Raw genomic sequence first — 17,407 nt, forward strand, 5'->3', positions numbered from 1 at the left:
CTACAAAACACAACTATTTATAAATCAACTCAACACTCAAACACAGCCGAAGAGTGGAAAACAGAATGAACAATGGCAGAGGCAGAAGCAGAAAATTTAACTTGGAGGTAAAGTTGTTGTATGTGTCGTAAAATCTACCTTGTAATAAAAACCTTAAAAAACTAGATTAGGGTTTTTTAAAGTTCGAGGGGGGCTTCAAGCTTGGTATGGTCCCCCGCCCCTGGACAATGGAGGTCACATGAATTTATTGCACTAAAAGCTATTATAGAACCTCGTCAAATTTAAGAACAATAAAATGACCAGAAAAGAATACCCAGACTTTGTCTAGAGCATAAAATTGAATATATACATCATAATTGCTGAAGATGAGGAAAAAAATAAATAAAAAGGGATAAAAGATCTGAGAAAAACATTCAAACTTAACATGCTATATAGACTTAGAAAGCGCTCCTATAAGTCTGCAGATGTGTCAAAACCTCCTCTCCACAAACTCAATATGAGCTCAACCAATGGACACCTTCAACCACCTAAAGCTAGCAGTTTTTTGCTATGTTTTGCTACTGAAAGCAGTCAAAATTTGCATGCCCGCCTTTGTATATCATCCAGTGGTTATCTTGCCGGCTTCACAATTTGTGCCAATGTAACTGAATCATCTCAATTGTCCATTGTTCCGAACTTTAAATGTTGAGGTTAAAACCAACATAGCAGGCTATTCAGCTAGGAAGATGCCAACGAGTGAAATAATGTAGCCCTGTTTCTTCACGTTGGAAATAGAATCTCCATTGTGTGATTGCATGGTAAAATCTCCATCTGTGGTAGCAAGTATGTACATCAGAAACTGCAATCATAGAAAGAACTGGAGCACGGCTCTCTCTACACGGGAATATTATCAATAGAATATCCATCTAAGTCGAACTCAGATTCAGCTGGTGCAATACCTCCTTGCTGCTGGAAAACAGATCAAGTTAATACATTATTAATTGAAAACATTGCTTAAATAAACCCAATGTCAACATCTGAAAAACGAACCTGTTTGAGGAGTGCACTCATGAGATCCTCCTGACCAAAATTATTTTCAGGAAAGAGGATTGACTGACTACCTGCATCAGGGATGCTTTCAGCCTTCACCCTGACGGGATTATCAACAAGAAAGTTATTAAGCTGTTGACCAATAATTTGTGTGTTCCCTTGCTGAGTACTTTCCACCCCTGAGAACACTGCCCTGCCTATATCTGATACATTCCTGTTCAGTCCACTCGTTTGGCTAGAAGAATACCCTTGACGAACCAATACTGATGGTGCGATATCAAGATTTCCCTGTACACGATTTGCATTTTGAGAGGCACTGAATTGCAAACCAACATTGTGTAATTCCCAATTTTGGGATTTTTGCTGGTGCAGGTCATTGAAAATATCATAACTTGGCGCAAATCCTGTGGATCCTTTTATTTCTGAATTAATCTCGTCCTGAAATGCTCCTTTAGGTGTGACATTGGATATCCCAGGAGTACTTCCAAGAGGGAAACTGTTACTTGCCAATTCTGAGGCGTGGTTCATGGGAAAACTCAACATTGAAGAGGTTGGCCGAACTTGATTGTACCCTATCCCTCTGCTGTTATCACCAATCCCATTTATTCCAATAACCCCACCAGCAATGCCGTTTGACATAACGGGATGTCCTACGGATGATGGAAGCCTAGGGACATGGCTGCCTGCAGATTCATTTAGAATCTGCCCTCTTGATTGTGTTTGGCCCATCTGCATCAGCAAGGAGCTACTGTGTCCTCCATGAGCATTGACTTGCACATTCATGTTCCCCAGTGGCTGTGCAGATTGGTGCAAATTGGCAAGCTGCTTTGGCTCCATAGTTGTTGGAATTCCATGAAGTAAATTCACTGGTTTACTGCTACTCAAATGTTGCTGTTGCCCTTCTCCAAACCTTGGTTTTGGGTTTTCAAAGCTAAAAAGGTTCCTTTGATCTACCAGTGGCATGGGAATGCCAGATTTTGCAGTTGGCCTACCAAGCCCTGTTGCTTGAAGAGTGGCAAGACTTTGTGCTGGGAGTTGACCAGTAACAGCGAGCGTTTGAAGATCAAGCCCATTGAGTGAAGACATTGATCCAAAAGTTGCTTCTTGAGCACTGATGAAAGAATTATTCAAACTACTGTGGTGCTGTGAAACCCCACTTAGCCTTCTAAGATACAAGCGATATTTCTGTACCAGAAGGTTGAACAACCATTTCTTATCAAAGAATGACAAAAGATTGAAATATGGTATCATAAGATTTTCTCTAGGATTGAAGTGCACTGTACCTGAAGGTGACTGGCAACATTTTCTCTAGTAAGTCCAGGAACATTCATCAACTCCAGAATTTTCTTAGGAACAGCTTCTGTACTCGCATGTCAAACATGATAATGTAAGCAGAAAAGGAGGTACTTGACATAGGAAATGAACAGACACATTCAACGATAATCACAAACACGTAAATAGAAGGAGTATTTGCCAAACAAATCAAACTCACAACGGAATGTACAGAAAAATGTACAATCCACTTCGTCCAGCTGCTGTAACAACAATACGTTAGGAAGTGGTGGCTTTTTGCCACTACACAAAGTGACAGATGAACAAAACTACTAGAAGTCTAGAACACATTTGATTATGGCTAGCATCCCCTGAGTACCCCATCCCCTGAGTACCCCGGTGCAAAGATTGTTTCTATAAGATAAAGGTACTTTATTTTGTTGATAACTTGAGAAATAGATTAGTAACAAGCGTTATTTCGCTTCAGTAAAGAGGAAAAGCAACAAATAACTATGTAACAAATTGTTAGATGCAGGTGAAGAATACGCACTGTCAATGCCTAGTTGGTTAACAGCTGCCACAAACTGTTGATGGAGCTCAACCGACCAAACTACCCGTGGCTTTTTTAACGTGGATGTATCGTCCCTGTCCTCGATATCTTCTTCCTCATCCTTCCTCTTCTTCGAGCTTTTCCAATTCCCTTCATTAGCTGAGGATGAATACTCCACTTCATCAGATGGTTTTTGCTGCCGATCTCCATCTTCAAGGCTACCAGATTGGTCCAATTCCTTCCACTCATTCTTTCTCTTCCGAACTACATGCTGCCATATGTTCTTCAATGCTTCAATCCGCACTGGTTTGATTAGGTAATCACAAGCACCATGAGTCACGCCCTTCATGACAACATTCTTCTCATCATCTGCCGACATCACTGTTGAATTTCATAAATCAGATATCAGTCACTACCTTGATATAGACTACGTGGATTCATGGTGAGACCTATTTACACTAATTATAAGAGGTTACTTACTGATTACAGGCAGGTCCATCTCCAGCCCAATGTGCTCTAGGAGTTTGAATCCATCCATGTCGGGCATGTGAACATCACTTATAACTATATCAAACCCGTTTTTGTTCTCTCGTAGCAGCGACAATGCAATTTCCGCTCTGTTGCATTTGGTAACTGACATATCAATAAACAAAAGGAGTCGATTATTAAACGCCTTCAACAACTAAAAACCTTCAAGGAAAAAAGAAACAAAAAAATGGTTCTGAATGCACAAATTGAATCGTAGAGAGTCATCCTGATCTCTGAACAAGGCAAATAACTCGAAAGCAATAGAAATTTCTACTACTGTTAAACCAAATTAGATGTGCTTGGCATGGTCAACAATAACAACCCAATTATAGTTGAAGATTTTAGAGACGAAGAACTATAAATAATAATCAAGGAGTCGGTCTTCCTCTTTCTCCTAGAAATTCCCAATTCCACACACCAAAAAAAAAAAACTTCTAATAACAGAACGGATGAAAGACTATATATATATATATATATATATATATATATATATATATATATATATATATATTATAGCCAAACACAAACTAGAATCGTCTTCTTAACCAAAACAAACGGAGAGACGCCAGGAAACAGAGGCAAAAGGAGAGACGAAGAATAATAATTAAAGAATAAGAAAGAGAAATTAAAGAAGAAAACCTTCATAAAGACAAGCCCGGAGCATCTTCTCTAAGATCACAAGGCATGTGGGGTCATCATCGACGACCAACACACGTAGCCCCGCCGGGAACTGGTCTGGAACGACATCGCCGACTTTCCAAGCTCCGCTTGAACTGGCCGTTGAAATAGATCCCTTCCCGTTACTTGGATTCATTTCTCAAAACCAAAACAAAATACCCAAATCCCAGAAAACAAAAACAGAGAGAGAGAGAGAGAGAGAGAGAGAGAGAGAGAGAGAGAGAGAGAGAGAGAGAGAGAGATTCACGCAGAAAGAAAGAAACCGAATCGCATGGTCGAACTTGGCATCAAAAGCCTGATACCCCCAGTTCGAAATTCAACGAACCCAGTACAGTTAACCGAGAATCCGAGGGAAAGAGAAAGAGAATCTGAGTTTCTATACATATATGTGCGTGTGCATGTGAGATTATCGAACTTGGAGACCAGGGCTGTGCTCTTCTCGAATTGAAGCTCGATTTATGTGTGGTTTGTGCTAATATTTTTCGTTGGTGTTTGGGGGAATTATATATAATATAAAAAATATATATATAGAATATAAAAAGGGTGGGTCAGCCATGGAAGGAAGAGTGGATCCAGCTCACACATAATACGACTAACTAACCCCAACAGCATCCTAAATCTACTCTTTTATAAGTAACAGCAAGCATGCAGTCCAACCTTTTGACGACTCGAACTCACTGCCACTGTTTCCCTGTTTTACTGCGTCCTCTCTCAGTCTTCGGATTGACATCTTCTTCTTCTTCTTCTTTCTTTTTCCAATTATTTTTTAAAAAATACAATATTTTTCTCTTCAAATTATAAAAAACAAATATTTTTAAAACAAATTATAAGAAATTATTAACCTTTACTGCTAAAGGAAAGGAAAAGAATGCCGGCTTGTAAAACGGGAGTATCCTCACCTAATCAGTCAAATCCGTGGTTACTTGCCAAAATAATTGGTCAGTATTAAATCCATTTAAAATAATAATAAGAATAAACGGTCAAATTAGTTTGAAATTTTCAAAATTATTATGGCTAAAGTTTTTAAACATGGAAACTACATTGAAACCGTATCCCCGACCATCAAGGTGGTTTCAAATGTCAATTGGTTTTAACTACTACTCTGATCTTAAGGTCTTGTTTTATTGTTTTTTGACGAAACAAACAAAAAACATGGAAAATGAGTATTGGGTTCATTCATGGGTTTAGGTCTCAATACAAAATGATGGTTTTGTTGAATTTCACAAACTTTAAATAAGAAATAGAAAAAAAAAAAAAAAAAAGAGAGGAAACTTTCGATAAAAAATAAAATAAAACAAAAATATAGGCGGTGGGAGAGACAATTGGCGATAACGGATCAAGTATTTTCAAATTTTTTATCAAAACTTTAGGATTTTAAGTGGAGAAAAAAATAGACACATTAAATAAGTCTAACAACATTATTGATATCTATAGAAATACGACATTAAATAAGTCATAAATAGTATAAGGCCGCACGGGATGAAGGGTTCTCCGGTCGCCCCTTCCGAGACGGGTGAGAATGGAGTAGTAGAGCCTCCCCTCCAGATGAGAATTAGTGCCAGACTTTTTTTTTTTCTTTCAGTACCTTTAAAAGTTTTATGTGAAGAAATTTAGGAGTAGAGTTGTAACGGATTAAAATTTAGTTAACCATGTAGCTAAGAAAATGAAATAATAGTTTGGGAAAAATGAATCAATGATGATATGAATTCAAACATTAAAAATGTCTCATATTAGTCCAATCCTTATTAACAGGAAAAGAATCCTTGACAAACCAAAAGGCTCATTAATAGATTAATTCCAAAAAATAAAAATAAAAATAAAAATAGGGTTCTCGGGAAGCAAACAAAATCTTGCATTCATTAACATTTATAAATTAGAGTTCATGCAATTTGTCTGTGCACTAAATGTGGCTATATTTGATATTAATTACATATAAATTGATTCATTAACTTAAATTGAGATTAATATTTTTCACTTCCCATTGCTCCATAATTATTAGATATTTCCTAAATATGCATATTGTTATATCATTAAAATTATTTATATAAATATTAATTTACCATTCTAATAAAATATCTACGAAATATTTCGATAATTGCTTCTCTTATTAATTTATTTATTTCTCCTGTTTGTCCTTGTCCACGTTACTCAAACAGAGAAAGGAAAATGATGGACATCCTTTGTATCATACCAATAAAGTAATACATACCATCAAGAGTGGGGACCTTTGTGTGCAGAAATACCTTCTAATCCTTGGAATTATATCTAATTTTGTTAAGTCTTATATTATTTAAGGCCAACATACCTTTTCATACAGTTAGTTGTATATCTCAAATCCCATAAGCACATTTGAAGTCTCTTGCGTGAATTGACCTAAAAATGACCTTTTCATTATTTGAAAGCGTTGAACAGAGTATTGGTGATGCATAACAATAATTCTATTTGAAGATGTTTATACTATACATCATTCACATGATATTGATTTGAAAGAAAAATTTTAAAATTTGAATATTACAAATTAAATTATGATATGTGGATAATGTGTGACATAAATGCTTCTTTTCTAATTAGAACATGAACTTTCCTTAAACTACCACAAAGTTTACTGAAACTATCCAAATGTTCCTGTATAGTAACACAACGTTCTACCAATTCACTCAACAAATTGATTAGTTGTCAACTATGCAATTATTTAATAATACAGCAATAACATAAAGTAAATAAATTGCATAACACCAAGATTGATAACAAAGGAAAATTCTTTAAAAGTAAAACCTTATGGAGCAGCTAAATCCAGAAAAGTCAATTTTATTATTTGAAAATTAGTTACAAGTAAGTTTCAATTATAAAATTTTTGTCAATTGACACTCTTACTTGATCAGACAAACGATCCGTTTGTCTCTACGGCAGTAGCAGACAGAACTTCTGACAATCTTCAAACATTGGCTTTTCTCTTGAATTTCTAGTGGCTGAATCACGTTCACCCTATCTCAATCTTGGATCAACAATCACACTCTTTGAGAGAAACAATATGAAAATTCTCCAAGAAATTTTCTTGCCAAAATATGCATTAGAAAGTGGTCTAAAAAATATCCAGAACTGACTCTACAAATCCTAACCGATTGGATCCCTTAAATAAATAATCCGAAAGGAATTTGAATTGCAGTAGGATTCTACTGACAGAGTGACTTTGTCGCGAGTAGGTGTATAAAAAAAGACTGGCAAACAGGTAAATCGGACCGGACTGGTGGGTTTGGTCTAGTATTGAGTTTGGTTCGGTCAGGTATTTGTTTTATTTTTCTTAAAACCGGTCAAAATCGGTACGGTTTTGGTTTTTCTTTTTCTAAAACCGGATTAGATCGAACCGGACCGATTCATATATATATTATAATTTTTTATATTGTATATAATTTTTATATATAATATATAATTATATATATAATAGTTATGTATTATATAATAAATTACTAATTAATATAATATCAAATCTTAAAATCTTATATCACTATAGTCTATTGTAGTAATAGTTATACAAATACTATATCACTATATATTATAATATACTATAATATATCACTATAATCTATAATACAATTATAATATATATTATAATATACTACAATATATTATCATTATATTATTATATATATATTATATAGTATAATATATAATGTATTAAAATTAAGAAACCGAACTGAGCCGGAACTAGTAAAACCGGAAGTACTGGTTTAGGGAGTAGTCGGTGTGGAATCGATTTTTGAAAATACAAAACCGATGCATACCAGTTTGGTCCCAAATTTTGTCTAAAACCGAACTAAACCAGACCGGTTACACCACTAGACTCACGAGGGACTTTTCTGATGGGATGTTGACACCTGATATAATCTTCTCAGCAGTAGCAGTTTCCTATTCAAACTTTTATCTGGATAATTTCAGAACACTTGGAACTCTATTTTCATACTCTTAACTTATCTAAAACACTTCCTCATAACTTTTAGATAAACTCAAAATAGTTATAGATAAAATTAAAGTATTTTACATTCATCCAAATTATAAAATTAAAAATAAGATGAAATCTATCATCTTAGTTACCTAATCCTATCCAAACTTATTAACTTAATCATCTACTCTGGCCAAACTCTTGCATCTACATCTACCATGGACAAACTCCATTTCGACCAAGGAATTAATTCCATTATTCTTTGTTAGCTACTTATCTGCATTGTCTAGACCTAGTCTGAACCATAAAGGGTAGTGACTTGATGGTCTTTATATTACTTCCGTACGAGTGTAACTGGATTAGTTTTTGATTCACCTTAAATTATTAGGCTTTACTCGTTTAGTTATACAATTTAGATAAAATATTAAAGTTGAATAAAATATTATTATAATATAAATTTTTAATATAATTTTTATTGTACTAGATACTTAAAGATTTCATTAAATTTTCTAGTGGGCTAGAGTTCGGGCTATAGCTCAAAATCGACTTAAGAGAGCGCTTTCTAGACCCTCTTGTTCAGTTCCCAACAAGTAAGATGCTTATATGTTTATAGTCAAGTAGGGAGACCACCTCCAGTTACACCTCATATACTTTTAAATCAATAAAAAAAATAGAAAGTCTAGAACAAGTTCGAAGGATCGAGAATTTCTTGAAACTTTATACAAAGTCGATTGAGTAATTTATGAATCAAGTAAAATCTAAAGCCACGAATTATGATTAAAGGAATTAGATGTGCATATTCAAGAACTTAAGAAAAAGATTCCCTTAATTTTTTGTCTAAATTTGAGGATATAAATATGAAAGAGATATAAACATAAAATGAATTTCACGATATTTATTGCTCATTTAATGTTGCATAAAAACTTTTTAAAAAAAATTGAAAAAACTTGGGTCTTATCGTCTTAGTACTGAAGGATGGCTGGCATGGTCCAAGTCTTTTAATACCAATTGATTTGTGACTGTAGCAAGTACCAACAGATCAATGCATAGCTAGTGGTTTTTCTAACTTCAATAACTTCCAAGACACCATGGCCACCATACATGAATACTGGTTTTGATGCAACTGCAAATATGGTACAACCTCGTACTGATCATTAATAAAATATCAAACCCGATTCCTAGCACCAAAATCATCTCTTACTTTTCTACCATTTGTATTACTGTATTCCGTTCTCCATTCCTCCCTCATTTTTTCAACCAAGTAATAACTCACCATAAACTCCATCAGTCCTTGCTCTTCCTCTTCCAGCACTTTGTTTGAACCTTCAATCCCCTCCTCGCTTGCCTCATGAATCAGTGTATGCAGGACCAACTATATATATATATACTAGGTCCGGAGTAACGTGCAAAGCACGTTTGTCTAGTTGGATCAAACAGTTTTTTTTTTTATATAAAAATAAAATATTTTTTCACAAAAGAAAAATTGATTAATAAATAATCTAATGCAAGTTTCGTAAATTGATCATTATACTAACTTTGTTTAATACAAATTTAATATAATTTGAACAAAAAGATTAGTTGAGAGGACATTGAAGTTTTTGTTCCGTTGTTGGTTGAGGCGATTATGATTGAATATCCATTCTTTTTCTAAAGTTTGTGTTGGAATATTCTCTAAATATGGTAAATAGTCCTGTATGATAGAAATTCAACAGTTTTGTATGATTAATAAAAAGGTAAAGAATCTATATAGAGAAAATTTAAACCATTGCAAGTTAATATAAATGTTACAATGGAATGTTTATAGTTTGATTATTATGCATGTTGTAGATAGAAATAAATTTCTTACTGACAAAGTGATAAAGAAGGGGGGTGATGAAATAAACTTTTTTATTTTATTTTATTTCACACTCTAACAAAATATGATTTTATATTGTAGCAAAAAAAAAAAAAATGTAAAAGCCATTTGTTTTTTTCAAAAAGCTGAAAGCAAAAATCTAACAATATAGAAACCGAGCTAAATATATTAATAACAAAATATACAAATCCAAAAAACGGAATCAATAAGAAGATACACAAATCCAAACCAAAAAAAAAAAAAAAAAAAAAAAACTGAACGACATATACAAACCTCGAAACACCATCAACTCCAAACCAAAAACTACAAATTTCCTGCAAACAAAAAGAAAAAAAAAAAAAAAAAAAAAAACCCTCACAGTATCAACCCCAAACTATACAGTGCAAAATACTTTTGTGCTATATTTTCTTGAACAAAAGTAATATATAGAATTCTCCATTAAAAGAACTTTTCAATTTTTGGTATAAAAAAAAAAAAACAAAATCATATTTAACTTTTTTTCTTTTCTTATTCCATTTTACTACTTTGATACTGTTCATAAGAAGAAAATTTATAACAAAAAAATTTTAATTAAAGAGGATATCTCGACCAGTTAGCCCTCAAAGTGAGCTTAGGCCGTTACTAATAACCAAAGCCTGTATCGTTATCGAGAAGCCCATCTCAATATCAAGGGAACTCAGCCCATAGCCAATACCGATTGGATCAGTCAGTGGCAAAGGATATAAAAGGCTATCATTCAAATTTGCTAAGAGATAAACCCTCATATCTAAATTCGAATTCGAATAAAGGATAACTATTATCCGATAAGAGAACAAAGATAACTCGTGGAACTCTATATAAAGAAGAAATCCAAGTAAGTAAAGGAGGTCAAATTGATTGTTATTATTATTAGCTAAAAAGTCATTGACTTAGGCATCATAAGCATTCCCTCGAACCCCCAAATTCTCTACTATTTGGTTGTAGATGATCGTAAGGTGGTGACGGTGAAATACGTCCACAATAGTTGGCGCCGTCTGTGAGATTTCCAAAGTCTCACACTTAATGTGCTTTTCACATGCCCATCACGACTCGGTCTCAGGCAACTAGAGATCAGGGAGAAACTTCACAAAACATGGAGGAGAAACTTGAGGAAATGAAAGAAATAATAAAGAAACTTTCCACAGAGGTGGATTCACTGCGTAAGGAAAAGGAGATTGTCAAGTCACGAAACAGGCCGTCAGGAGAGGATGCGACACTCAGTCAGGCTGATAGGATAGGGATGGAGGCAAACAGTGCGAGCAAAGGCCATTAGGAGGACGAGGAAGCGAAAAAGTTGCACCATGACGTATGTAGCTTGATGGATAAGTATGAGGAGATGGCCAAAAAGATAAGAATGTCCTCTTCAGTAGATCAGTTACTGTCCAGCACAAATCTACCATTCTCTACAGAAATTATGACGGTGCCTCTGCCTGCAAAGTTTAAAGTCTCGTTGATAGATCTGTATGATGGCTTAAAAGATCCTGTGGAACACCTTGAGACTTTCAAAGCCCATATGACACTTCATGGATTCCCAGGGAAAATTGCATGCAGAGCTTTCCCTTTGACTCTAAAGGAATTGGCGAGAAGATGGTTTGGTGCATTACAACCAAATTCCATAGAAAGTTTTGAAGAACTGAGCCGACAGTTTTTGACTCAATTCGTGGCAAGTAGAAAGCGCAGGAGGCCCGCCGCATACTTGTTAACTATCAAACAGCGAGATGATGAAAATTTGAAATCGTATTTGACATACTTTAATAAAGAGAAGATGATAGCCGATGATCAAGACGAGAAAATCATGTTAGCAGCATTGCTGTGAGGTATTTGGCCAAGGAGCCCTTTATGGTTGAGCTAGCCCGAAAAACCTCTTCCACTTTACGAGAATTCATGGATAGGGCTAATGATTTTATTAATGCTAAAGACACCTTGATCTCCTTAACCACCCAACCAGAAAGAAGGAGTGAATGGGAGCCGAAAGGAGGGCAGAGGAAAGACCAAGAAGGAGGTCAAAAGGCGAAAAGAGACCAATAGGAGCCAAGGCGAGATAGTAATTTAAGAAGGCATAATGGTGGTTATGTGCACTACGCCGACAAAATAAAGGAAGAAGAACCGATCAACGATAACATGCGACAAACCAAGAAGTACTGCACTTATCACAAAACAAGGGGACACAGAACCGAGGATTGTTACAACCTGAAACAAAAAATAGAAGAGATGAGGGGCAGTGGTGAGTTAGAACGCTTGATTGCCCAGAATATCACCCCTCCACGGCGAACAGGTGAACGAAAGAATGAGCACAAAAAATAAAGAAGTAAGAGCCCTAGGCAACGAGAATCACCAAGAAGGGAGATGAGGTCAGATGAATCTCGTGACCGAAGAACAAGCATAGATGAAAACAGCAGAAATGCACCTTTGGGAAAGATACACACGATCGCTGGTAGATATGCAGGAGGTGGCCTAACTTCCTCAGGAAGAAAGGCCTATGCAAGATGGACAAGATATAAAGAAGTTTATAATGTAGAGAGGCCCATCAAACAGCTCCGAGTACAAGTGTCCCTCACAATATCTTTTGACGAGGAGGATTGCCAAGGGGTTGTATATCCTCATGATGATGCTTTGGTGGTAACAATGTTGGTGACAAATTCTACCACTAGGAGGATATTAATTGACAATGAAAGTTCAGTGGATATCTTATTCTTGGATGCTTTCAGCAAAATGGAAATCGGCGAAGATTAGTTGAAACCAGCACCAACTACGTTGAAAGGATTCACTGGAGATGCGGTTCAACCAATGGGGTCCATTACATTGCCAATATCTGTAAGCACAGACCCTTATGTCGCCACGGCGATGACTGAGTTTTTATTAGTGAGAACTTTGTTAGCATATAATGTGATCATTAGGCGTCCCACGTTGAATGCTTTAAAAGCTATCACCTCGACCTATCATCTAAAGATGAAGTTCCCAACAGGCGAGGTGCATGGCCCAAGAGGAATATGTGAGGTGCATGGCGAGCACGTCTTAGCCAGAGAATGTTATGTGCAGAAACTCAAACAAGGGCAAGGAGATGTCAGTATTGTGGATACTGAAGAACACATGGTCCTCCAGCTAGGACCTCAGGTAATGGTGACGGAGCTGGAGAATAGAGATGAAGATGCTCTGAAGCATGGGGAGGCAGATGAGCCCTTGGAGCTGGTCACTCTTGAGCAGAATCATCTCGAGAGCCATGTGAAGATCAGGACCAAATTGGCATAGGAAGAGAGACAACAACTAATAGATTTCCTTTTAGACCATAAAGACGTGTTTGCATGGAGTTATAAAGATATGTCCGGGATAGGCGAGGAGGTCATCGAACACAGGCTGAACGTAGACCCAAAGGTACGCCCAGTAAAACAAAACAAAAGAAACTTCAGTACTAAGAAATACAAAGCAATCGCAAAGGAGGTGGATCGGTTATTAGCAGCTGGATTCATCAAAGAAGCACATTATTTAGAGTGGCTGTCCAACGTGGTATTGGTGAAAAAGTCCAACAGGAAGTGGCAAATGTATGTGGATTTTACTAACCTTAACAAGTCTTGCCCAAAAGACAGTTTTCCATTATCGAGGATAGATCTGATAGTAGATGCAATAGTAGGGTATAAAATGTTAAGTTTTATGGATGCCTATTCGAGATACAATCAAATCAGGATGAAGGAGGCTGATTAGGAGAAAACCGCTTTTATAACCGACCAAGGATTGTACTGCTATAAGGTGATGCCTTTCGGCTTGAAGAATGCTGGGGCAACTTACCAGAGGTTAGTGAACAAAATGTTTAAAGGCCAAATCGGAAGAAACATGGAAGTGTATGTCGACGATCTCCTAGTGAAAAGCATGGAGTTTGACCAACATGTGGAAGGCCTTAAGGAAGCTTTTCAGGTTTTACGTCAGTACCAAATGAAGCTCAGCCTAACGAAGTGTGCATTCGGAGTACAATCGGGAAAATTCCTCTATTTTATGATGTCAGAGAGAGGAATTGAAGCAAATCCCGAGAAGGTTAGAGGAATAATAGAGATGAAGTCGTCTGCAAACTTGAACGAGGTACAAAAGCTGGCAGACAAGATAATAGCTTTTAACATGTTTGTATCCCAGTCAACGGATAAATGTCTTTCATTCTTTCATGTGCTTAAGAAAGCACGAGACTGGGATGCCAAGTGGTCAGCCACACCAAGTCAGGGAAGCCATTATCACTATACCTAGCAGTGACCCCGAATGTAGTGTCGGCTGCATTGGTACAAGAGGAGGAGAAGGAACAAAAACTGGTGTATTACATAAGTAGGGTCCTAAGAGGAGCCGAGTCCAGATACCCAAAGGTGGAGTTAAGTCACCTTCGCCGTGGTGGTAGCAGTAAGGCGATTAAGACCTTATTTCGAAGTTCATCCAGTAAAGGTGATCACCTTATCGCCTCTGTAGAAGGTGTTGTAGAAACCAAACACCTCGGGACGATTGTTCAAATGATCAATTGAGCTGAGTGAATACGACATCATTACATACCAAAAAGTGCCGTGAAAGGATAGATCTTGGTAAATTTTGTAGCAGAATTTTTAAATTTCAAAGAAGATGTCCACAAACCACCTGAGAAGAATCCATGGCAAATATATATGGATGGATCAGCCTGCCGAGCAAGAGGAGGAGTTGGTGTGCACATAGTAAGGAGTGAGGGGGAAGAGTTGTATCATGCAGTATGATTAGAGTTCAGAGTAACAAATAACGAAATTGAATATGAAGCAGTACTCGCCAGTATAGCAATAACGAGGGTATTAGGAGGAGAAGAAGTCGAGATGAAAGCTGATTCACAGGTAATAGTGGGCAAATCACTGGGAAGTACTTGGCGAGGGGAACCAAACTAATAAAATACCTTACCAAGTCCAGGAACAATGCAAATGTCTCAAATACTTTCGAATCGAGAAAATACCTCGATGAGACAATTTCAAGGCTGACTGATCGGCACGCGTGGCCTCAGCAAAGCAAGAAGAAACGTTGCCATGGAAGGTTGATTTACGAACAATGGCTAGACCAGTGGTAGGAGAGGAAAGTTTGCAGATCGGGAGAGTACATCAGGATGGGCTAATAATGTAAAAAAGTATTTGGAGACAGGTGATCTTCCCCCATCTCAGGAAGAGGCGAGAAAGTTAAAAAACAGGGCAGCCATGTTTACTATAATTGACGGAGTGCTTTACAGGCGAGGTTTATCAAACCCATTATTATGATGTGTAACAAATGAGGAAGCAAAGTACGTGGTGAAGGAAGTACACGAGGGGGTTTGCGGGAGTCACTCAAGAGGACTATCACTCGCCACAAAGATTGTAAGGGCATGGTACTATTGGCCAAACGCACTTAAAGACATGAAGGAGTTTGCAAAAAAGTGTGTCCAGTGCCAGATTCATGCACCAATCCTAGGTGCACCTCCTGAAGAGCTATGGTCCATAACGTCCCCATGGTCATTCGCTCAATGGGGAGTAGACTTGGTATATGTCCCATAGCAAAGGAGGAACCATGTTCATCATCGTAGCCATCGACTACTTTACAAAGTGGGCAGAAGCTGAGGCGATAGCTACAATAACCGCCCAAAGTGTGACAAAGTTTCTGTGAAAGGCAGTAGTGTGCAAGTTTGGGATACCTCAGTGTATCATTTCTGATAATGGAAGACAGTTCGACTCCGAACATTATCGTCAATGGTGTGCGAAACTAAGAATCAAAGTCATGTATTCTTCCCCAAGCAAACAGACAAGTGGAAACAACTAATAAAACCATCATAGGGATACTGAAAAAAAAGATAGGCGACAGAAAGGGGCTATGGGCCGACGAGCTCCTGAAAATTTTGTGGGCTTACAGAACGACAGCAAAAACCTCAATAGGCCAGACACCTTTCGCCCTAGTATATGGAAGTAAGGGCTCAGACATGTTGGGAAAAACCACATCCACGGGAGGACCAAGGTCTCCCTTTTCCTTCGCCGTGACCCGTAGCTTGGCCATAGAATTCTGTGTGTTGTGCGTTGTACATATCGTGCAGTTGGCTTCTGGTTTTGAACCCTTGCAGCAGCGGCACCACCTCGCAATAGAAAGACATCGGTGGCTTGAACATGGTGGTGGTGAAGGCTCATATTTGGGGCCGAGTTTGTTGAGGAAGGCAAAAACCTTGAGCTTATCACTCATGGGTCGTCTGATAGTTGCAAGATTAATACAAATGGACTTAAAATTTTTGAGATGTATCTGTAAAGAAATCAAATCCTCCTTCCTCATGTAGGTTAATTGCTGGGTAAGTTGAAACTCCTTTTCTTGGGAATCCTAGGCATAGGCTTCTTGAAGAGCATGCCACACTTGATAGGAGCTGTTGAGACCAACAACTAATCCGAGGGACTCCTCGGACAGCGTACTGATAATCCATCCATGAAACAACCTGTCTTCCTTCCTCAATTTGAGGTAAGTAGGGCTAATTTGAGGTTGTGTGGTATCTATTGGGTCATTGATGGGCTCATATTGGGGTGGAGGAACGGAGGCCGTGAGGTGGTTCAGGAGGTCTTGGCTCTCAGTCAAGGCCACAACTTGTTCTGATCTCCATAAGGGATAATTTTTCTGGTTCAATCGTAAAGTGACAAAATTGTTCACCAAGAGCAAAAGGGCTACCATGGGACTAAGACTCTCTTGCTCTCACAAGGCTCTAGATACAATAAAAAGAATTGAACGCAAGTTGTTTGACACAATGTCACACAAAGAGTGAGAGCATATTGGAGAGCCTTTCAATATATATATATATATATATATATATATTATAGATAAAAACCGACCCCTTCGCCGTGGTTTTTGGACAAAATCAACACTGACCGATACTTAATTTTTGGGTTAGCAAATCGGTCGAAACCTGTCGATGGGGAGGAGAAACACCAGTTGTCTTGACGTCGACGATTCTCTAGCAGTTCACGATTAGTTCAGCGACGAGTTTCGTCTAAGAGAGTAGAAAAAGAGTGTTGCAGAGGAGAGAGAGAGAGAGAGAGAGAGAGAGAGAGGGAATGAGAACTGAGAAGTGAATCAAGAAAGAAGAAGGGAGGAAGAAGATGACTTTATTTCGAAACGACCTTATTCTATACTCAAACCAAACGGCGTCGTGCTACCTATTTTTTTTTTAATACGTTATGAATAAAACGATGTTAAATTAAACGACGTCATTTCAGTTGTGTTTAAAACATAACTACAGGCTTAAAACGATGTCGTTCCACTTAAATTTAAGTAGAACGACATTGTTTTGAGTACAGAATATATATAAAAAAAATATAATTTCTTTAATCGGCCGGTTCAGTGGTTCGAACTAGTTTCAGCCGGTTTCGTGTTTCGGTGGCCAGTCTGATCGGTTTCTGGCTGGTTTGAACGGTTCCTGTACAACCCTAATATATTCATTGTACAGATGTGTATAAGGAAAAATATATACTATAGTCTAACGTTACAATTGAAGAATAATCAGAAAATAGATGAGAATTAGTCCTCTGTTTTCATATTTGTATTGTAGCCG

General features: G+C 37.3%; 1 protein-coding gene across 4 annotated transcripts; it reads right to left on the reverse strand.

Moving 5' to 3' along the window:
- Positions 1-298: 298 nt before the first annotated feature.
- Positions 299-4,686, reverse strand: LOC121245994 (two-component response regulator ARR1). 4 transcript variants are annotated; one of them, XM_041143950.1, is made up of 7 exons: positions 4,300-4,686; positions 4,019-4,261; positions 3,332-3,484; positions 2,852-3,232; positions 2,313-2,389; positions 1,030-2,214; positions 299-948 (listed from the first exon to the last, which is right to left on the reverse strand). In XM_041143950.1, the coding sequence occupies exons 2-7, from the start codon at positions 4,191-4,193 to the stop codon at positions 874-876; spliced, it is 2,046 nt and encodes a 681-aa protein (XP_040999884.1). In that variant the 5' UTR covers positions 4,194-4,261; positions 4,300-4,686; the 3' UTR covers positions 299-873. The 4 variants fall into 4 exon arrangements, with proteins under 4 accessions (XP_040999884.1, XP_040999883.1, XP_040999885.1 ...); XM_041143949.1 differs by having other exon boundaries at positions 4,019-4,267; XM_041143951.1 differs by having other exon boundaries at positions 4,019-4,257; positions 4,290-4,686.
- Positions 4,687-17,407: the final 12,721 nt, after the last annotated feature.

Source organism: Juglans microcarpa x Juglans regia, chromosome 1S, assembly GCF_004785595.1.
Source record: "Juglans microcarpa x Juglans regia isolate MS1-56 chromosome 1S, Jm3101_v1.0, whole genome shotgun sequence".
Classification (NCBI taxonomy): domain Eukaryota; kingdom Viridiplantae; phylum Streptophyta; class Magnoliopsida; order Fagales; family Juglandaceae; genus Juglans; species Juglans microcarpa x Juglans regia.